We start from the raw sequence: 24,040 nt of genomic DNA, 5'->3' as shown, positions 1-24,040 counted from the left end.
ATTAAGAAGAACTAATTACTGCAAACAACTGTATATACTTATGTTTGAGAGAGCCTCACTAATCATCACTTACAGTCTAACTGCATTCACTAGTAAAAATAAAAGGACTACAATGTTGAACACTGTAAGACCAGTAACAATACTGAAACACAGATAAAATGAGACTTATTGTCCATGAGTCTGTTAGTCCCAGTGCATGCTGGGAGGCTTCCCCACATATCCATATCTTAATTGCAATCACATAGTCAGCACTCAGCCAATGATATAACTGCTGGTTTCTGTTGAAGAACCAGGTCACGCTGGATGAACAGTTTGCTCACAACATGTCTGATCATCTGAGTCCAAGTCATAATAAACCAGAATCATCCTTTAAAGCTCATTTTTGGGGTTGAATAATTACAAGCTGTCAGCGTAATACAATATCTGCATATGATAGAAAACGGACAGGCAGCGTGTGTCTGGTCCAGTCTTTAGCTCTCACTGCTCATTTGAATGCATGCCAAATTAATCAGACAGGAAGGACACTCAAGTCCCACTTTTATTTTATTATTTTTTTTCCCATTCAGACCTGTCAACGTCCTCCTTAATTCTGGCACGTAGAATTGTAAATTAAAAGCCAGACAATAATTATTTGCAATGATAATGAGAAATCCAGGCCAGGTAACAGGTCTTTGAGATAGAGATTTAATTTTGTTTTATCCACTACGCTACACACACACACACACACACACACACACACACACACACACACACACGTGCATGCAGAAACAATTTCAAGCTGTTATGTAAGGCAGGGGTGGGGGGGTGGGGGGCATGAATTATGGATATTTCATTTTATCTTAATTTCCTCAGCCTCTCCCTGTGTGGATGTAAGTAACGGATGGCATACTGATGAATTAACATGACACAGTGTGTTCAGCATGACACACTGGATGGTGTGGGACCTTGACACTGAGTGTATAAGTTTGAATGTATTTTTCCTTTTCTTCAATGTATGTTGAATTTTCTGGAAGTTTTAATTTTTTTTTTGGATGTGATCTTGATGGTTTTTGGGTGAGATTGTAGCAGAAACAGGAATGTTCTCCAGTAAGGCTCTCTGGTAATTAACATTAAAGCGTCAGCAATGGTTTTTAAATTTGCGACCTAATGAATGGCACAGATTTTTTAAAAAATGAATTAAAGAAATAGTTCAACATTTTGAGAAATGTGCATCTTAACTTTCTCGCTGAGAGTTAGACAATCAATGCCACTTTTATATCTGGTCCGTTCAACATAAAAAACTACAGCCAGAGGCCAGTTAGCTTAGCCAAAAGACAGCTAGCCTAGGAAACAAAATCCCTCCATGAGCACCTCTAAAGCTCACTGACTGACACATATCTTGTTTGTTTAAGCTGCACAGAGAGTGTAAAAAGGCAAGCTGTGTTTTATGGGAGGTTATGTGCTAAGCCCGTCTTTATGTTAAACTAAGCTAACCAGCTGCTAGCTTTAGCATGGTATTTATGAGAGTGGTATCAATCTTATCATCTAACTCTTGGCAGGGAAGTAAATAGGCATATTCCTTGGAACTTTAAAGTGTGACACATTTTGGTTGCTCATGATAAAAGTGGAAATTCTTTGCTGATGTAAATCTCTTATCACTGACTGTGTAGTTTGTTCACTTTTCTAAGCGAAGCGATCGAATCACTGCTCAAATGCACTTCAGTACGTACATCAGTAAGTGAATGCGTCACCATTCATACCATCATGACATTCTGCACTGATTCTGACTGTAGTAAGTCGTTGCTGTTGTTGGTTTTAAATGTTACGTTCAGTTCAGAACAAACAAACCTAGAACTATTCCAGCACTGTTTATTATTGAGTTATTGGTCACGAGGGGAGCCCTGCAGCTAAAAGCTACTGATTCAGTCGGTGACAACGCTGATTGAGTATAGTCAGCTGAGTTTAAAGATTTGTTCTTACATTTACTGAACAACTCTGGGTTCTAACCATTGACTGCAAAAAAGATGGACATCGTCACAGCTCCCCAAAAGTGAGGTCAAAACATCTTGATTGCCCCCTGGTGGCTGGCTGCAGTATAGGTCATTAATCCTGCCCCCTCCATGTTGGCGGATGGGACATGAGCCAAACTAAAATATTAAAGTACATGTCAAATAAATTTTTCCCAAAGATGGTTCCTGTCATTTTAGGTAGTTCTCATCATGCTTATGTTTGTCCAAATGCTCATTTTCTGATAAGTTTGTTTTTAATTAGTTATTTGATAATATAAAAAGGGGGTGTGGCATCATGATTGACAGCTGAGACAGCCGCTCTCAAACCTCAAGTCAAACCTTTTGGCTTCACTTTTGCATAGCGATAGGAAGTGGTTACATGTCGTCCATATTTATATACAGTCAATGGTTCTTACATGCATCCAAGTGACTAGATAGTTAAATCTGTGCCAGTGGTCCTGGCATTCTTCCATTTTCTGCACATGCTCAGCATCATTTGAGAAATCAGAGCTCAATTTTCCTCCGTTCAGAAAAAGCCACTTGCTGCAATTCATGAAGCAATCCATCACTGTAAACATGAAGCCTTCACTGATCGAAGTTTCTGCTCTATCCTCATTACATTTTGCTGAGTTGAGTGTTTCCATATGAGAAATGCAGTAATTGTGTTACACTCCTGCTTCCTGTCAATCACAAGAAACCTCAAGAACGTGTCGCCTTACAAACTTTATTTTCACATCCATGTCTCCTTATTTCAGGTATGTTTGTTAGCAGTCATTTCAAGTTGTGTTTGACACTAGAAACTTTGTATTTTAAAAACACTGACAAAAAAGGTTATATAAAAATGTTATTATATACAACATAAATTGCATGGGCTATAAAAACGGACTATAACTCTTCAGGACAACGATACTCTTAAAGTGAGCCTAGCACCACAATCACAAGTGAAAACAGGTGTGTCTGATTCTGTACATCATATTCCTGCTTTCAAATATCGAGGCACCTTTCAATTAAAATAACCCCAGAACTGATTACCTATGCCAACTTCCCTTTTTTTTAATCATTTATCATTCCTTTCATCAACATGCCCTGCACCTCCACCCTTAACCAACACCTCTGTCGCCGGTAGACTACAATCATTGCAGACCGATCTCTACTTTCTCTGGTCAACCTTCAAGAACTAATACCTTCCTTCTCTGCTAAAGGTGCTACTTATATATGATCCAACGAGTAAAAAAATGACACTCATACGAACAAACAAAAATAGCAAATAATAATAATCGATTGCCTCTTTAAACTGGCTGAACGGAAACTTACATGCATACAAATAAACTGATAAATATTAAATCATATTCAAGCTGTGATACATGCCTTTTTAGGCATTGGTGAGTTTGCACATGTACCTCCTTTACTTGGCTAGAGCCTCAACGGTGTCAGATTAAATACATTAAATATTACAGTAGCAATAAAAGAGCTGCCTTGTGGTCAATATAATGAATTATACTGGAAAATATGTGAATTTTTCTCCGTTTCTGATGAGGGATTGTGTGGTTTCGTGAGGTATGAACTTGTCCCTGTATAGTGAAATATCTAACTTGGATTAGAGCTCGAAAGTGTCCCTCGGAATCAAAATCACTTCCCTAACAGACACATTTTGTGTCTCTTTAATGTCAAATTATGAGACAGACATTAACCGCTAACAATTTTGCTCTGTTTTTTTTTTTTTTAACATTCCTTTTAGTAAAAGACATCTCAGTAATTTTCAAGGTTCAAGGTGTTTGGGTTGGACAGTAGTTATCACAGCCTCACAGTTGTTACCCTTTTGACACCACAACTGACCTAGCCAGAAAACATTCTGAGAAATGACTATAAAGCCTTACCACTATGGTACAGTAGATGTGAAATGGTAACACCGTGATATCCATCACAACCACCTTGAGGTAAAGAAACATCATGAAAGACTTTTGTGGGCAGCAGATGGTTGTAAGAGCGCAGTTTCAGAGGGAAAGGCGGCTCTCACTCTGCTGTCTGCAGGCCTGCTTGTGGCTCTGGTTGCTGCTGCTGCTGCTGCTCCTTGTTGAGGATGATGCTGATGATGTCCCCCTCGTGCTCCTTCATGTGCTCCATCAGTCGCTCTTTACTGGTGGACTCGAAGCCGCAGATACAGCAGCAGAACAGAAGCACGCAATACTCCATGCCGGGGGCCTGGCCTGTGCGCGTCTGGCCCTGGGACTGGAGCTGTACAGGGTCCTTCCCCTGGGGGCTTGGAGATTCACCTGACCACTGTGAAGGGTCTGTAGTGGGTGTGGGGAGGCCTGTTGAGCTGTCCGCAGCCAGGCTAGCTGCTGTGGTTGATGTGGGTGTTAGCAGCGGTTCTGCTGGGCTCTTGGCTTTGTCTTGTGAGGGCTGGGTCACTGCGCGACGCTCTGCCACCGACTCCAGAACAGCTGACAACTTCTGAGGAGCACTGAGGAAAAGACATGATGGGAGAGGAAGTGAGATGAAATCATTTAGATGGAAAATAACTCTTTGAGTAATGTTTTTTTAAAATGTTTTCCCATACATTTAAAAAGTACAATGGCTTATGTAATATTTATGGTGTTTGACTTATTTATATTGTAGTTACTTTACTAATTTACCCTACGACATGACATATTTAATGCTGCAAGCACTGAAAGCATGTTAGTGAACTTAAAGAGCGTATGCTGTCTGAGGAACGCTCTGCAATCCAGAGTAGCTGCTGATCCAGGCTTTTTCTGTATTCTTCATGCCATTTAGTGCCTGTTTTCATGCACATACTGAGCATATTAAATTCTCTCACCTTTTTGCCTTTGACTGCTCCCTTTTTTCTGAGTGAACTAAAAGAGCTGCAACTCATTGCCCCTATGATGCAGCGCATATTTGTAAGAAAGCTGAAGACAGCAATTTAAAAAAAAAAAAAAAGACGTATCAGCTAAACTAAAGCCGGTAGAAATACACGGATTCCTTGAACTCTGACACATCTGTTATCACTCCTCTCTCTTCCTTAACAGCAAAGAGGTGAGTACAAAACATTCAGGTAGTAGTTTCTCATTTTTAGCTGACAGTGACTGTCACTTCCTCCTGTTAAAATGTCAAACGTTGCTGGTGGCAGATCCTATCAGCTGTTGCTAATTAACGTTAATCTAAGTAACTTCATAACTTGCCAAAATTAAACGTAGCGGTTATCAGGTTTGTGTGCTGTCTGCGAGTTGGTGTTTGTACTCAGCTAAATATCATTTTTGAGGGAGTGAAGAACCTCCAATCTGTAACACTACTCTACATTCGCAAAAGAACTGTTTTTCCAGTTCCTACAATTTCAACAGAGTGATGTGTCCTCCTCTCTAGCTGATCGCTTCACTTTCAGGAGCCACACTCTCCAAGTTAAACAATAAAATATAATGTATTATGTTTTATTTCAATGGATTTTGGACAAAGATGCATGTGGTTAGGCGATCATGTAATTTTTTATGCGCTGTTTGTGGTATTTGGATGACCTGCTTTGTTCACTGTTTCACACAGGAGCTTTATTTTCAGTGTGCAGATATTCTAGCCATCCTCACAAGAAAAACATCAGTATAGGTCTAAAATTCAGGCCGGCAAAAATGACCTATGGTTACGTTTACGCCATCTGGCAGTGGTAGTAATTATGATGCTACTTACATTTAGGGTGTTTTTATTCTGTTTAGTTCCAGTTCCAATGTATCTATTTGTAAATACGGAAAAAGCAGAAAGAAACCAGAAGTACAGATGCCACTGTACTTGAGTTCATGTGTTTACCGGCTGCTCTGGGAGATGGCCTCGTTAATGGCTTTGTTAACTTGCTCGTAGTTGTAGTTCTGGTCTCCGGCGTGCTTCCACATGTGGGATTTGAGTGAAGGGGGATGACTGCACACGTACCCGCACAGAGAGCACCTGAAGAAAAAGGAAGGGAAGCAAGATGAGCAATACAGTGAGAGCGGATCAAGTCTAAGTTGATTTAATATGCGCGCTGAGGTTCAACTAATCCAGCTCCTACTTTCTATCAAGAGGAATCATCCCAGCTCAAGACTCCGCAGGGGAGACTGAGCTTGAGAGTCAGAGACAAGGAGTGGAGAAAGAGGAAAAAGGATTTACAACAGGCTGGAGACAGCATTTGTCAAAAATTAAAAGAATTATAGATCTTTTCTTTATGAAAGGTTCAAATCCTTAAAAGTAGCAAGAATCAGTTGAAAAACTGGGCAGTCACATTTACATTCAGGATAAAGAACTCAAGTAATGTTGCGGTGTTTACCACAACATTACTTCAAGATCACAAGATCTCATGAGAACAGGTTGAAGAGAGGCAAAACAAGTGATCCAATAGGCTGATGTGTGACGCTATTACAATGTTTTCCAAATGGGCACTAACGACAGACTCAGGAGCTGAGCAGAGATTGAACTTGACCACATTGAAAAACAAATTATGTGACTTTTTCCCACTTGACTGTGTTCTTTATCTCCTAAAAAAAGAAAAAAGAATGCTACTTTTGCATCGTTGCCATTAGCTTGTTTCGTCTGAACGGGCCAGCTGCTTCTGGACAACACCAGAAAAACAAACACTTATGGAGTCGACAGGTGGTTCGATGATGACTCGAATCGGCGTCAGAGCATGCCTGGAAATTCACAACAATGGGTCTGTTTATTCCTGCCTAATACCTTGAATGCTTCAACAGTCAGAAATTTGAATGAGCAAAAATAAAGCACATCCAATCACCCCAATGAAGAAAAGAAAGTCAACTGGCATAAAAGTACTAATTCCACCACCTAGGCCTCTTTGGTACCAGAAGCCAGTCCAACTGTCAGTGGTTACAATTTCAAACCAATAGCACAGGCATAAAAAAAGACAAAGTATAGTATATAATAAAATGTTTCTGAATTATGGATTAAATCTTTTGCTACCAATCCACAGTCCTTACAAAACCCCGTTATGACAGTGATAACTGAAGAGGCACTCCACCGGCATTATGCATAAAAGTCTGCAGCCTGCAACCGATTTAGATATGACTTAAACTTAACACCTCCCTTGAGCAGGTAAAGTCATTCCTTATTAACTGTTGTCATGTCAGAACAGTTGGAGAAATGAAAAAGACTAATGATAAAAGAGTCAGATATTTCATTTTCCTGATATTTACACCTGGAGCACATTGGCTGTGACAGACCACATCACTTTATATTCATGATGACACTGACATGCACGCTGGGGTATTGCGGTGCATGGTTTGTATTACTTGGATTAGACAAGTGCCTTAGTGTAATTTTATGCTGAATTCAGTTTTAATCGGTTCATCCAGAAGTCAAATTATTCTCTTATGTCTGTTATTTGGCTTTAAGTTATACAAAGTAATTCCATATCAGTTAGTTCTGTTACTCTGTTATATTCCAAACATTGATCTATAATAAAGATCAAACAGATTGTCTTTGATTCCAAATTGATTTTAGAGATAGAGTCTGATATATCAATTTTTCCATCATCACGGCTCCCTTCGGGCTATGGTAAGTTCATATTTACTCTTTCTTTATTTTACCACTACAGATCTGAGCTCAAGCATTCAGTCAAATGCAAATCAACAATCAGTGTGTCACTCAAGGTTGATGATATTTGACATTTTAAAGAGGACAGAATATTCACTCCCATTCACTTTCTTCATCCACCAATCAGGAACCTTGCAAACCCAATGTCTCAACTCATGAGGATTCACTTGTGTGGTCACACACACAGGCTCAAGCCCACATGGACTCAGACAATGGCAGGTTCATTTAGCCATTCTTATCACCCTTCTCTGTAGTGAGGATGCACATTTCTCACCTGTACTGCTCCAGCAGCTGCACAGCCTGGTGCTCCTGCGGGTGCCTCCTCATATGGCTCTTTAAACTGTTCATGTTGGTGGTGGCGAAATCACAGCTGCAACACCTGGTGAAGGGAGAGAGGAGACACAAGAGATGAGAGGTGATTAAGAATCTTTTATATCCTGTTGCTGTTGTTGAGTGCTGTCCGGCTGAATGCAGTACCCCCTCCTGTTTTGGCCCCTTAATTTCATTATTGACAACCGACTGTTTGAATGTAGTGCCTCCCCTTCCCTTACCTTTTGATCCGTACAATACCCTTACCCCGCTAAATGATTAAGTCTGGGAGCCCCTTCCTATCCCCTGCTTAGCTGACCCTTGATCTTGTCTGTGTCAGTGTAAGGTCTGAGTACAAAAGCTTCCTACCTTCCTCCCTTCTGACCTGATCACAATGCCTTTACCCATTAATCACAACTGTATTTGCCAACGGTCTGATCATCGCCCCTCAGCCCACTGTATAACTGTCCCTCTGCCCTGGCTCAGTCTACTGCCTCAGACCCGCTCTGTGTCAGTAAGCTCACTGTATTCTGGAATACTAATAAAGCACCACAGCAAACTCTGAACAAGGACTTGGGTGATTTTCTTCAACAGAGGACATGGAGAGAGTTTAACATGCTGCCTTTTGAGGTCAATGTGTTGCTTCTTTTCACTTGTAGCCTGGAGGGACATAAGGGATTTATAGCAAAAACACTGAGGAAAAAGCCACTTTAAGAAAGAGAATAAATTACATTTTCGACTTTGTTGCACTTTGGATGTTGCGGTTGAAAGATGAAACTGACTCTTCAGTCGCTTAGAGGCAACACTGTACAAAGACTGCAGACAGAGGCTACACTTAACCCACAATCCTACTGCATGGAGATACAGTGACAGACAAAACAAAGAGAGCTGCACTTTATTATGTGAGGTTTACTGTGGCCAGAATATCAAGAAGACAGATCTGACTAACTGAAGACAAGTAGTATTTATTTAGAACAAACAGTCTTACAGCACATTGCTGGATTTTATTTAGACTAAGTAGGATTAAGTGTTACTCATGCAAATATAGCACAGAAATGTGAGCTATGTCTAAATATGAATGTTAACGATATTTTTTTCCTACATTTTTATAATAACATTCGTAAGCACATTGTCCAGTCTCCGGGTCAAGTTAGTTATTTTACTGTTACTGGAACTCTTCTGCTATACATGGGTTCTTAATATTCCAACCATGTTCCTTTGCTTGTGTATCATAACAAGAACATTCATGTGTATTCACTGTGCTGTGGTATCTAGAGAATAAAGTGGCCTTGCCTGCAGGAAACTGAAGTGAACTTACAGATTATAGGTGCTGTTTATAGCGGAGATTCAAAGATTTAAAGAGGGCAACAGCACAATGTGGAAGCACTGTGTTTAGTGGGGATGTTACGCAAATCTATCTGAATCCATTTATTCCACAAAAATGTCTGTATTCAGATTTTCACCTGAAAAGTGCAGAAAAGTTGCCATGAGATTTACCAAAGTAAAGTCTGTTGCTAGAATTAGTACGGTTAGTACGCTTACTCTAGTTTTTTTAGATAAGTCTTCTTACTATAATTTTTTAGCATGGACCTTGAGCTGGGAATGTTTTATTTTTAGATTGTAGAAGTGGTGAGTTTCATTGCCTGTAACATTCACCAATAATAATGGACATACCGTATTAACCATGACTCAGCTTCCTGTTAATAAATGAGGAAGAAATGGCTAAATATGAGCATTTGTCTGTGGTTTGCCTTCATGTTCTACTATTATGGTGTCATCCCTTCAGTGACTATCATGACTATATATAGTGGCTTCCAACAGTTCCCAAATTCGGTAAGCTGCTGTTTGAGTGGATCAGATTAACAACTGATATCCGATTGACCATCACCACCACGGCTCCAGATTCCACAGCAGTACAAGAATAGAGTGGACCATTAACCGCCTGTCAAAACAGTGTCTTGACTGCATCTGGTCCATTTCCTTTGTCATTAATTATGTCCCAGGGCTCCATTGCCTTAGGGACATCACTTCCTGTCAGAAGTTCAATGTTGGCATCAATCGCTCAGCTGTATACCACTTAGATAAAGTCATCTTTCCAGATCCTTTTGGGTAGGTATGTTTTCTTTTGAGACAGGAATCTTACATTATGTATAGACTGTTGGTAGGTCAGTGTATGTGATGCCCTCTAAGTTGCCTACCTCCAATCCTGTGAGTTCATAATTCTTTACAGGTCTTTCCTGACCCATTGTTTGTAGGAGGACTGTTGTTTCGCGTGCTTTAGGATTCAGCTGCTTCATTAGATTCTCCGTGCAAAATGACACTGAGCTGCCGGGATCAAGGAATGCATAACTCAAGATGAACTTATTTCCTTTATAAAAATTGACTCGGACTGGTATTATGGCTTGTGCACAATCCTTACCGGCCCCAGTCGCTCCACATGCTGAAACAAGTGCACTGCTGACTGAAGTTTCTTTCATTTCAGTGGGGCTAGGCTTGTGTTGAAGTGCCTGGTTTGTGGTTTCCATCTATGTGTAGTATGGTTGTGTGACTCCTTGACACTTTTGAAATGTCAGCCTTTTTTTTGCAGTTTTTGCTCAGATGACCCTTTATTAAACATTCAAAACAATGACCATTCATTTTCAGAAAATCAACCTTTTTTGTGTGGATGGGTTTTAAACTGTGGGCAATCACTTAGCACATGATTGCCTTAACAGAAACTGTATGAAGAAGCAGAGCTGCTACCTTGGGGTTGTTGTTTGAATGTGCAATTCTGTGCTGTATTTAAAAGTGCAGTGCTGCTTTCAACGTCATTTGCTAATGCCACTTCAGTGGTGAATGTGCTGCCTTTACTCTTTGGTGTTGTAAGATTTACTGTTTGGTTCTTTTTGGCCATCCTTTTGATGAAGAAGTGATGGTCTTGTATATCCCCAAACAATGGGTCCAGGAGTATTTTGGCTTGCTTTTCTATGAATTCCACAAGGTACTGAAATCTAGCTCTCCTGATAGTTTTTTGTAAAATGTCATAGGCTGCCATTAGCCATTTTTCCTGCAGCTTGTAAGGACATTTGGATGTAATTGACTTTAAATTGGGGGGAATATCAACTTCATCCATATACTGTAAATCCTGCATAACAGTACGGCATCCTCTTCAGTACACTGCATAATCATGAAGTGCTTTTCCATCGTAAGCTTTAATGGCTGTCTTGTTAAATGCCTTTTCCAAATAAGCGCTGGTTACTTTGATTTTGTTCCCAAAGTGCTCCTTTAATAGCCATTTGGCTTCTGCGTAACCTCTGTGTGCATCCATGTGGGGACAGCTGTGGGCAAGGTTTTTGGGCTGGCTGGAGGTACAATGCTCCAGAAAGTAGAGCCTGTCCTGACTGCTGCTGGTTTTATCCTCAATTAGGTGTTCAAATGCCTGCATAAAAGATTGATATGTCAGCAGATCACCATCAAACACTGAAATCTCCCTAGCCAGTAATAAGGCTAGTTTTTGCTGCATGTCTCTGTGTCTTTGTATAACAGTGCTGAGGTTATCATGAGTATCACGGCTGTGGACTGAATTATCCATACTGTGCATTCTGGAAGGTTTAGACTGTTTTATTGGTTGCTGAGGGCTGTGTTGATCCAGAACAGTTTTCTGAAAGTCCATGTTCCAAACAGTTTTCTGAAGTGGTGTTCTGGGCACCAGACCCATTTGCATAAACTCCACAAGTGAGACTTCAGAATCCAAAAACTCAATGTTCTCTCATTTACTGGCTTCCAAATAAGCATTCATTCCATCTTCTTGAGTTTTATCAGCCATTTCAAGGCTTTGAAGAACTTTTATTTCAGCAGCCGGTGTTGCAATTTCTGTGTCCAGCTCCATTTGTTGTACTTTTGTCTTAAGTTTCGCTTCTTGAAGTTGCAATGCTTGTTTGTCCTTTAATGCAGCAGCTCAGGTTAGCAGGGCAGCATTTTCAGCAGCTGCTTTTTTTTTTTTTTTAACATGTTGAGGAGACTGCGGAGGAGGCCTTTGATCCTTTTGATATTCATGACACATTAGAAATGCTGTCCTGAGGGTCAATCCTTGACTGTGCAATTTGTTCTGTTGTTTCTGTTCCATACTTCAACCTCTTTCACAAAGTATTTGAAATTAAGTATTCTCGGCTCATACCAGTCCACGTGATCCTCCTCTGATAAGAGCACTTGCACAGACTGATGAACATTATTGAAATCATTGACAGCTTGATTAAATGCTTCCCAACCATCAGTGACATGATCAACATTTCCACTATCCACCCGCAAAGCTTTTATTTCATTCATTTTTGCTTTGTGTGACTACTTCTGCCTCAGCATAGCTCTCAGGGTTGTCAGTCATGTTTATAATCTTTATTATGACCGTTTGTTTTTAGGCTTTGCGTTGCAGACATTTTTGTGCTCCGCTCCTTTAATGTGTTTCATACAGCACAGTCAACAATATCCTTAAACACTGTCAACCTCCTTTCATTTCCACAGCCTGGCTCAGATCGCCAGATATTTACATTCCATTTTCCATTTTTCAAACCACCGTTATAATTCCTGTTTGCAAGTTCATGTTCATCAAACATCCCGACATTCCATTAATAGCGTAGTATGCGGATTCATTCATTTACTCAAGACCGGCCCAATCTGTCAGCTGTGGTGTGTCCCTCTTTTCCAATGCAAACGGTGTGTGTGTGTGTTTCTTCTTAGTCCTGGCTGAGTTTTTCGTCTTGATTTAGTGGCTTCCAACAATTCCCACATTCAGTAAGCCACTGTTTGAGCAGGGTTGACAACATGCAAACCAAACAATAAGCCGCTGTGGATCCAAAGTCAACAATGGTATTTTATTAATAAAAGATTTTAATGAAGATATTCTTCAACTGACTTTCAAAAATAACAAAACTTAATCAGTAATTCAGCGGTATCCTTTCTATATTTTGCGGTCAAACAACTGTTCCGCTCCCCTGTCTCACCAGGTGTCGTCTTCCCCAGGTGTCTTTAATCCCTTAATTAAATAAACAACATTCATGCAGCAGCAGAGCTGACCCAAGGGCAGAGCAAGGCATAAGCACACAGGAATCATTCAACATTCATATTTAGCCACACCTAATATATGTATATATATATATTTTTTTTTTTTTCTTCATCTTTATATCAATCATTTTGCATACATTTAACTCCCTTTTTCCCAAGTTATAACCATAACCATAGCTCATAGTTCATTATGGCTCCAAGTTCAACACTATAAGTATTATGAAAAACATTGCCACATGGAGCCTAATGGAGCCTTTTACTCTCATAATTAGCATACACCCACATACTTCTCATAGCTGCAGGTACACAGAGTCAAACAGCAGCTAATGTGTTCATTATCATGTAATTGTGCGTGGAGACACATTGCACATAGATAGCATACTTAGTGTTAACATGAAATACGGCAGTAAGCCAGACGCAAGGCACATTTTTGGTGAAATGACAGACTAGAGAGACTGTACATGTGAACCGATGTTTTTACTACTTGTAAATACAGTGCGGTGAGTGTGAATGAAGTGTATGGACGGTGACAGATTTTTTGTTGTGTTGTCTCTGCACCCCAGCACATTAAATGTGAAATGAAACAATAATTAAAAAGGGTAAAGTGACGACGTTCAGCTTTAATTTGATGGCGTTTACATCCAGACTGGGTGTAGAGCAATGCAGAACTGTGGCCTTGTCGTTATCCTCTTAAAGCCAAAAGTCAGGACTTTAACCTTCCTCATCGTCTTTGTTTCATTTTATTTCCAATGTGCTGGAGTACAGAGCCAAAAAAGAGCAGAGAATGTGCCATTGTCCTGAGGCTGTATTCAGACCAAATCAGACCCTGCGGCGTGGTGTGAAGGAGTGTGGGGGTGTTTGCGCTCTAGAATGTAACTGCTGTGAAACAATCAGAAAATAACATTTTATTGATCTAATTCACCGGCTTTCTCGCTACCACCGCTCCCTCTCTTCATTCACTCCCTAGCTCGCTCGGCCACAGCTGCTCGCTCGCTCGCTCTCTCTCGTCTTTATTATAATGAGTCAGGAAGCTGACAGCAAAGTCTAACTTTACTTTTAATGTCATCAAATGAAGAGAAACGTCCTCCCCTCCTCCTAGTAATGTCTTTATACTCCCCCATCGCAGGGTTTTATGGCTCTGATTGGTCTGATCGCCAGCTGTGATTGGTCACCGCAGTGTGACGTCGGGATGCGTTTCTCCAAAAAAGATGACTCTGGATCCACTTTCTGGCTGCAGGCTGGTGCGGTGCCAAAACCCCCGCTGCCTAAACGCACTACCCCCCCCCTTCAAGTTAAGTTTGAATCCTCACCTATTCAGATATACTCCTTGGAATATTTATATCCAATCATCAAATATTTCATAACTCCACTTTGACCGTTCTGGCTGGAAACAGCATTTAGAAACAGCAATTAGATGCCACTTGACCTTTTCCACAGCACAAAGAAATCCTGTGTGTATTTTTGTATGGACATTTGACCTTAGAGCGCAAGCAACTGTGTATCATGAAGAAAGCTGGTGTAAACACCTGTATGTGTTCGCACCTCGTGGCAGCTATGTATTAACACAAAGGCCAAGGTGCTAATAGAGAGTGTGTGGGGGAGAGACTGTGAGAGTGCTGTGTGAGAGGATGTGTCTGTGCCTACACAGTGAGATCTCTGCACTGGTCTGACCATTCCCGGGCATGTACTGCCACCTAATGGATCTCTCTAAAATAACACGTACAGTTCATGCACAATTTAGAGAGAAGGCACTCATATTGGAACTAGCATAAGAAAAGGCAGGGACGTTGTGTAGAAATTTTCATTGATCACTACTAGCACATGTAGAGTTTTTACATACATATTAACTCAATTTATTAAGCATATGCATTTGATAAATTATCATTTTCATGTACTTTTTCTATTGCTCCTCAATAATTTATATTTTTTTATTTACTAGCCAGCATCTGATAATAAACAACTGTGCATGGACTCCAGTTCAGGGTTGATTTCTGATATTTAGTTCCACTTTGGATCCAGCAAAAAACTGGGATTGGTTAAGAGTTCGTATAACTTGTACTAAAAATAGTAAAAAGTGTACTGCTAAATACATTTGATAAGGAATCAACAGGATTGTTTAGTTAAGTGTATTTAATACCAAACTCCTCTGTTGCACCTCTTGTATTTAACTGACCTGTCATGTCTAATGTAAGACATGATTTAATATCAAGACTTTGTTCAGGATCCGTGAACACTTAATTTACTCAGGATTGGTCAGTGAGTGACATGAGTACTTGCAGTTAAGGTGACAGTGGTGCATTGTTACAGGCTTTTGAACAACTCACCGATAAGGCTTGTCAGAGTTGTGAATCCGCCGGTGGTTCCTCACCCCGACATACGTAGAGCTGGTGTAGTCGCACACATCGCACTTGAACATCTTCTGCATGCCGCATTCTGTATCAGAGGGAGAAACGAAGTAGTGTACAACTTTCGGAAAACGTAACGGACGAAAATCATATCGTAACAGAAGTTCTCCTGTGGATTCTGCAGCATGGAAGCAAAGCTCTGATGAGGGAGGAGAATGTCAGCAAGTCATTTAAACTTTCTGTAACAATCTTTCCATCTTCAAACATAATGAGGCCATTAAAACACTTTTTACCTTCATCTGTTACCCGCTCAGCTTCCTCCACCGTGGCCACAGTTTCATTAACTGGTGTGAGGGCTGCCATGTCACCGCTGAAGCTGTGGTGCTCCCTTTCATGAGTTCTCAGCTGACTCTGAGTAGGGAAAAAAAACAAATAAGCAAAAAAAAAAACAGAGATTTCAAGCCATAGAAATGAAAATACATGCAGCTGATATTCAAACGCTTTTTCAAATGTACTTTTTACCAACTACGGACTTGCTAGCAGAACCAAAACCAGTCAAATCAGACTTTTTTCCACTTTAATTTTGTTAAATCAACTAGCTAAATGCAGGTAAGAGAGGCTATTTGTTTTAGACAAGGTAAAATGGATAAATAACCTGGATGCATAATTGTTCAATTTCAGGCCTTGTGGAAATAAAAAACTACTTTAAAAAAAGTATGGCACATATAAAGTTAAAGAAAACAGAGACTTATTGTCTTATTCTTACATATTCTATGACAAATGCAGTTTTGTATGTCCGAGTCTGTCTTTGAGGGGCAGTTCACTAAACACTGGGACTGTGTCAAAGTGTTGATTGACAGGCAGGGAGCTCCAGTGATGCACTGTGTAGGTTTAAAAGGCCTTCTGACACACTAATACAACCTCTAGAGCATATATCATAGCAGCGGGCCAGCCTTCACCCTACACAATTAGAAACTTTCTTCGCCTAACTCCAAATCTGTTGGATAATAGGATGAACTTAATAATCTCGGCTGCAGATCGGCACTGGAGTCCCATGATAGCAGTGGAATCAATAGTTTTCTCCTTGGCCTTTATCATCAAACCCAGGCAAACTTACTGCAGCTCTGCAATAGTCTCTTCCAACTTTCATCTTTCACTGACAAGGTCTATCACTTCACACAGGTACATTCCAGTTATCTCTTTAGTCTTTAACTCGACTTTACTGCTTTGGTTGCTAAGAAACGAAGCAGATGTGGAGGCAGGAGAGACATAATCATAGTAAATATTACATTAGAGATGAGGAACAATTTAACACAGACACATACTGTCTCCACATGTAGGCACATGCTTTATGATTTGGGTGAGGGTGGGGGGGACTACTGATTGTCACACCTACGTAAAAGCCACTGCCTGTATAGTCTTACCACAAAGCAAAGACAAAGAAATCACAATTTTTTTTCTCTGCACAGGTATTTAGAAAAATTCTAGATATTGTGTCTTCACAAAAATCTGTTATCACATGCAATACACTGCAACTAATGATAATTATTAATTAATCTGCTGCTGATTTTCTTGATTAATTGTTTTGACAATAAAATGTCAGAAAATAGTGAGAAATGGCAATATACTTACTATATAATATATAGTTTCCAAAAGCCCAACATGATGCATTAAAATTGTAATGCTGTTATACCGAGGAGTTTCTAATGTTTAGTCTATCCATAATTTATATGAGATGGACAATATATTACAAATACCTCTCAGCATAAACAATACAGTATAACAGCAGCACAAACTACAGCCTCCAAAATAACCGTAAAATAAATCAACATCTCTTTTAAACAGATTAAAGAAAAACTGACCATTGTAACCTTCATGAAGGTAGGATTTATGACAGGGCTGTTGAATTATGCTGCATAAGTTTTATCTTGGTCAGTGCTTTCCAATTTTTTTGTCTGCCGTACCCGAACAGCCCAATCAGATAAGCTCAAGTGCCCCTTCATCAACACCCCTCAAATATGTGCTTATGAATAGATTACAAACAGGATGGTATTTAGTACTATTAATCACCTAAAAGTGGATGTTATTACAGTATATTTTCATATAAACAATATACAACCAATAATCTATTACTCTTGCTAATGATTTCAACTGTTTTACTTTTAGCTATTTTAGTTAACTATTTATCCATTATTCTTAGTTAACTATTGCAACAGTTTCATTACTTTTAGCTAACTCTATGAGTTACTTATTACCTTTTTACAACTATTTCAACCACTGATTCTTAACTTTCAGCTAAATACTTTTAGCTAACTATATCAACATTTTATTACTTTTAACTATGATCTACTTCCACCAATTATCCTTTACTGACTACCACTACTTACTAAGTTTTCATGCACACTCAATTGCAACGTGTGGTGTTAATGTGTTCTAACTGACTTAAGTTGATGGACAACTGTATATTTTTGTACAGCTAATAAAAGGTAATTAGCTGGGCTTTCTGCAAACCCCCCAGCAGTACAAGTACCTCTGGTTGGGAATCACTGATCCAGGTATACCTAACACTGATTTAATCTTTACATTCCAATTTTTATTTCTGGAAAATGTTTCTTTTTAAAAATGAGTACATGAGTAAAAATGAAAATTAGTAAGACTGAGCCTGAGAAAACAAAGTGGTGGACTGCCATTTGCTATTTGCTGGAGAACATCTAAACAATGTTCCTGTACAGTATGTGGCTCGGCGATGTACTCTGTCCAGTCCACCTGACAAAGACCTGTGAGTCTACTACAGATTAACCTACATCCCAGCTTTCTTGAAGTGATTCAGAATTATAAAATATATCTTTTATAATCTAATTCCTATAAAAAGGGGGTATCAAATGCTCCATGTGAGGGTGGAGGTCTCCTCACCTTGTAGTGGAAGGTGTCTGGACACTGTTTGCACTGGTACATCCTTGTCTTGCAGTGGTGGATCATGTGGCTCTCCAGGTCCTTACTGTCCGAGGCGATGTGCTCACAGATGGGACACTGATACGGCTGCCTCTGTCTGTGCACCCGTAGGTGCTGTTTAATGTAGCCCTTGTTGCCGCTGCTGTAGCGACACAGGCGGCATCGGTATGGCCTTTCACTGCCAGGGATGTAGTCCACTAAACCGCCATCTGGGGAAGCAACCAACCCGTCCATTCCTGTAATGCTACACATGTAGCTCCCAGCTCCGTCCGCTGCGACCACACCGGCCACGGCTCCGTTTTGGAACTGAGCGTTATCCTGAAGCTCTTTTAAGATGTCCTCGTCTGAGGCATTTTGGTCAGAGCGCTCTCTGAGTCTTTCAATGACGGTGAGCAGAGACATGCTGATGCCAGCTTTAGCTGCAGGACCCTCCTCATCTCCCTCACCCAGACCCAGGGACCCTAAACCTCCCTCTCTGCTCTCGCTATGAAGCTCCAAGTCCAACAGGGCTGCTGTTGTCTCGACTTCTGAAGCCTTTTGTCCAGCTGTAGTCACCTCTACCAGTTTCTGGCCTGTGTTTGGACTCTGTGTCGGGGAGGTAATGGTCTTGAGACTTACCTTGGTGCTGGAGGTGGGGAGCTCGGGGGTCCTCATAGGCATAGCTACCAAGGCCTCAGCGGCCAAAGAGTGAAGGCGGAGAGACTCAGAGTGGGTCCTCTTGCGACCGGCTGGAGGAATGTTTTCATCCCGAGGGGAATCATTACTGATAACGACGGAGGGTTTAATATCCAGGCCGTCAGTACTGCTGCCTAGGACCACCTCATCCTCTACTTTGTTGTGATGTGCAGCTTCCACATTATCCTGCTCCTCCTCCTCAGTATTCAGTAACCTCTTGTCTCCGTCCACATCCGGGCTGAGAAGAAGTGGGTTGGTCGCTATGACTGAATCCTCAGCTGACGGCAGGCGCTCTACAATCACGTTGATGTGGCCGGCGCTGTTTGGACCGCTGTTGATGATCTTCTGAGCTGATGACAGCAAGCTGTCTGTGACAGATGTGTTATCATGATGACTATGAATCTCAACCTCGGTCTCCGCCTCTGTCGTCACCTGCACCTCCACCATGGGCTCCTCGGGGGTCAGGTCTTTGATGGGGTATACACTTTCTTCCTCTTCCTCTGTTGCTTTTGGACTTTCACTCTGATTAGAAACTTGATTTAAAACATCCCTTTTGTTCTCAACAGCCATCGGCACGCACAGCTGGAGTTTGAAGGCAGTAGGGAGCTTTTGCAGACTTTTATCCTGGACAACTGGAGAAAGAACGACTATTTCCTCTCTGGTTGCCGCTGTGTTGGCAGCCGGGGCCTCTCTCCTTGTGGGAGCCCCGTCGTCGTCCTCGAAGATAGGATAGGAGCAGTCGACCAGGCCGGCGTGCTTCCAGGCATGGGTCTTGAGCATTCGCTGCTGGCTGCACACATAGCTGCAGATTAGGCAGCGGTACAATCCATACTCCTCATAGCTATACCATTTCTTCTTCTGTGGCAGCTCCTTAGAGCCGCCTAATGAGCTTGTGATGTCTGTTCCCACATGGCCTCCGCTCCCAGCCCAGTCCCCATCCTGCTTCCTCAAAACCTCTTCTTTCTCCTCACTGTGGGTATCTGATGGAGAAGAGTCCCTCCTCAGGTTGCCCCCGTTGTCAAAGTGCAGCCTGACATGAGCCTCCAACTGCCCTTGGTCTCTGGAGGTAAATCGACACTCGGAGCACATGAGGATGAGGTCACTGTGTTGTTCATTGTGTTGCTTCAGGTGTTCTTTCAGCAGGGGCAGAGTTGGGGAGAGATAAGGGCACAGGCTGCACTGATAGCACGTCACTGTCCGCTTGTGGTCACTGCTGTTGGCATTGCTGGTTACCTCTGTTACCGTAGAGGTGATGTTGTTATTGTTACTGTCACCTGACACAAGGGGAGAAAGGACAGCGTCAGGTGTGCTGACATCCAATCTCACCCCCTCCGTGTTCTCCTCCTCCTTAAAGTTCCTCCTAAGTTTTTTAAAAGGGGAGCCTCCTCTGCTCCCTCTCGTCCCCTCCTCACATCCTCCCCCTGCAGAGGAGGCCTGTTGGAGCACTCTTTTCTGTCCCGCCAAGGTGCAGCGGCGCTGCGGCCGCTTCTCCACGATTTTGCTGAGCTTCTCGATGACCTGGATGAGAGAATCGGCAGCTTGTTTCTGCTGAAAGCTCTGGGTAGCGTCCACCTCGACAGCTTGCTGGGTTTGAGACTGCGAGTGGGATCCCAGTACTGATGGCGTGGAGGAGGAAGAGGAGGCAGCGGAGGAGTGTGAGATGAGTACAGCTACATTGCTGATCTCCTCCATGACCTGGCAGACAACAGAAAACACAGACGTTAGTGTGCAAAATTACACACAAGGTTTACACTGATTTTACAGTTGATATGCAAGGATATTTTTTGAACACAAAATCTCAGTGTTCTTCCTGAAATGTATTCATGTCATATGCACAAAAAAAAACTCTTTCACACATGACAGAAGCTCTTTTCATGGCAAATTAGTATCTATGATAAAATTTCTGTTCTAGCTGAGTGAAATTAACAATAACCTGCTTAGACATGAGCTTACTAATTTTTTTTCCCTCACAGACGTGACAATCAAGTTGCTTGTTTTCTCCGATCAACAGTCCAGAACTGAAAGTTATTCAATTTAAAATGATATTAAAAAAAACAGACAAAAACAGCCAATGTTCATATTTGGGAAGCTGGAGTCAGTGGATGTTTGATACATAAATGATTATCACATTAGTTGTGGATTAATTGCCTATCAACAAATTCACAAATTGTTGCAGCACTAATAATATTAGATATTTTCATATAACCCAGCTCTAGAAGCTGGTTTGTAATTCAAGTCTGTTTGTGTTGATTAAAGCGCCTGCCAGGCTATCAGTTAAATAACAGTATGAGTACTTAATTAACATTAGAAAGCAAAGCAATTCTTCTCCAGTTGAGGAGAAAGATGTGTACTATTTGAGAGAGAATAATAGACAGTATTGACACTGTGGACCACAGTATTTACCCAGGGTCAAGTGAAGAAATTGGCTCTTTAGAAGAAAAGGGAAATGGCCCAAATGACCACCGTGAATTTTGTGACAGCTTAACTCATTCATAATAAGCCCTGTTACTGCTGGTCAATACACAAGCTAGCAAACACGTGCACCATGTGCATCTGTTTACAAACTGAGCTGGAGGGAAATGGTCACAGTGATTGTGTTCCTTTCATCTCTGCAAATCCCACTCTTTCCTCTTTCTCACTTTCTGACCACAATTCATGTTCCCCTTTTCTCCCACTTCTGCTTCTGTCAGGCTGCATCATCAAAACAATGGGATACATGTTTGGAGCAAGAACCATTAACTTTCATTCAGCTTGACTGGAGCTGATTGGAAACTAGCCAAGTGCTTTTTATATTAATAATTACAAAGACTTATTAAATTCAAAATCTTCTGTATGCAATGAGTTACCAAAAATAATGAAAAATAATTGACTTATGATTACAGAAAAAGGTAAAAAAAAAAAACAAAAAAAAAACGTGGCCCTCTGTGGTACATTTGACTCATTTTCATCAGCACGACTGTGAATGTAGTCTGTGTAGACACGATCATGTGCTTCAGCCAGTCTCAGATGAGCACCTGTTATGTCAGGATCTAAAAATATTTCAGCCACTTTCAGTCCAGTGTAGGATGAAGCTGAACACAGCCTTGTAACTCAGACTGAGACACCGAATAATCACTTTACTGGCTGATGTCAGCTGACACGTTGGGGCTGCTGTGTATGAAGAAAATGTTTGAGTAAAAGGCAACAGGAGCCTGTTCCTACTGCTAGCTTCACAGTTAGCCTCACAGCTTGTTGCCTGCTATTCACACTCATACACACACACGTACGCACACACGCGCGCGCGCGCACCCACCCACACAGACACAGACACAGACACAGACACACACACACACTGCTAGCTGTAACACACATGTATGTAAAAAGGGCATTTTAATGGTCTTTTCGGTTAATGAGTGACAGAGGAGCGGCTGGCTGTATTTCAATGAAAATATACTCACTGACACGGAAAGCGACTCGACGCTCTTTGTCCTCAACACATAAAACTGCTTTGTTTTATTCGTTAGCCATAAAAAAGTGTCCTCTCTCCCTCTCCCACATTGCAAAATGGCGAGGATGGAATATCAGTCACGTGACTCGGAGTTTGGGTCAGGTGACCGACGCGGACCGACGATCGACAGGTTTTGGCTGAAGTTGCCTTCAAGTGCTGCTCGGAAATGACATGTAAGATTATTTTACGACTTCTCGGTGCATTTAAGGGGTTTGAGTGAGATGTTCTAAATACAGCAGAGAAAATCGTCACTGAGCTAGTTCACCAGGTCTCATGCTTTAAATTACTAACACAATTTCAATTGAGTTCTGAGTATATTTGACAGAAATTATAAATAGACACATTTATAAACAACATTTTCTAAAATTGTCCATCCAACAGTCCAATAGTCCAGCTGCCTGCTTTTTCTTTACAAAAGTTATGATGATTTTTAATGGGTTTAGGTTAAAATGTATTAAATGAGCTCAGTCTGTGGTTTAATTGTATGAGAATGAATAGATGATGAAATATCCCTTTGTGTACAATAGGCCTAAGTATTATGCTGGATATTGCTAACAAATGGCCAACACAAAGTGAATGGTATTAAAACTGAACTACAGTGGGATTGTTTCAAATCATTATGTCATAGTACATATTTTGAACTCCAGCTGCTCACAAGTCTCACTAATCCACTGTAATTGCTAAGCTAAGACTGATCTTAACCCTGCGTCTGTGTCTGAGGGGCTCAGACTGAGGCCATAGTTTATTTACTAAAGGAATCAGAATGAAACAGATTTATTGACAAATAGGTTGACACATAGAAGGAGTTTGCCTTGTGTTATGGTGCATAACAATCAAAAATGTAAAATATTGTAAACATAGAAAAAATATATTCTAAGCAAGAAGAGCTATGGAATTGTATAAGATATTGACCAGGAATGTGTAAATGATTACAGTATAAAAAGCTTTAGAAGAATATGGTTTTAAAACAAAACAAAACAAAAAATTGTTATATTATATATACTGAGTTATACCAGAAAATATACTTCAGGCTACGGCACTTGACATTTTTGTATTTACATATAGTCTTCAAAATATATTTGACTGCAAAACTGATCTTGCAATTAGCTCAAGCCTACAAGTGACATGGAAATAAATTATTTATCCCTCTGCTTTGTCTTCACCCAGCCTACCCTTTACAAGCATTTATTATTATTTTTTGCATCTGTGCAAACAGAGTTTGTCAGGTCCAGCTGTTAATTAAAGCCTACCCCAAGGTTTTGTGAGTTTGACAATCTGAATATCTGATCAAAGGGCAAACCCCATTTCTACCCCTTTGAATTTTCCATCTGGTATACATACAAGTGAGCATGTAACAATCATAGATGAGCATTTTCCTAAAAGAAAATGAGATGTGTTAGAAGTGTAGATAATTTAGATAGCAAGAACTAATGTTTATTTCTGACTTGTTTTGGAATTGAAAAAAGAAAAAAAATGAAAAACTGCACCCGACCCTCCACACAGAAAGAGAGCAGACAAAATATCAGTTAAAAAAACAACATTACTATACCATTCTCCATTACTTCACATGGCTGTTGCAATAAATTCCAGTTGTTGTTGTTATTGAGTCCACCCCCTGTACAGTAGTGGCGGAAAGTAACTAAGTACATTTACTTAAGTACTGTACAATTTTGAGGTAC

The 24,040-nt window shown here is 40.8% G+C and overlaps 1 protein-coding gene across 1 annotated transcript; it reads right to left on the bottom strand.

Moving 5' to 3' along the window:
• Nucleotides 1-2,698: 2,698 nt before the first annotated feature.
• znf507 (zinc finger protein 507) lies at nt 2,699-22,456 on the bottom strand. Its single transcript, XM_044361914.1, has 7 exons — nt 22,312-22,456; nt 18,161-20,569; nt 15,541-15,658; nt 15,227-15,335; nt 7,831-7,935; nt 5,784-5,918; nt 2,699-4,452 (listed from the first exon to the last, which is right to left on the bottom strand). The coding sequence occupies exons 2-7, from the start codon at nt 20,564-20,566 to the stop codon at nt 4,002-4,004; spliced, it is 3,324 nt and encodes a 1,107-aa protein (XP_044217849.1). The 5' UTR covers nt 20,567-20,569; nt 22,312-22,456; the 3' UTR covers nt 2,699-4,001.
• Nucleotides 22,457-24,040: the final 1,584 nt, after the last annotated feature.

The sequence above is a fragment of the Thunnus albacares genome, chromosome 1 (assembly GCF_914725855.1).
Source record: "Thunnus albacares chromosome 1, fThuAlb1.1, whole genome shotgun sequence".
Lineage (NCBI taxonomy): Eukaryota > Metazoa > Chordata > Actinopteri > Scombriformes > Scombridae > Thunnus > Thunnus albacares.
Note: the sequence above shows the minus strand (reverse complement) of the source record. Positions and strands in the feature narration are given on the sequence as shown.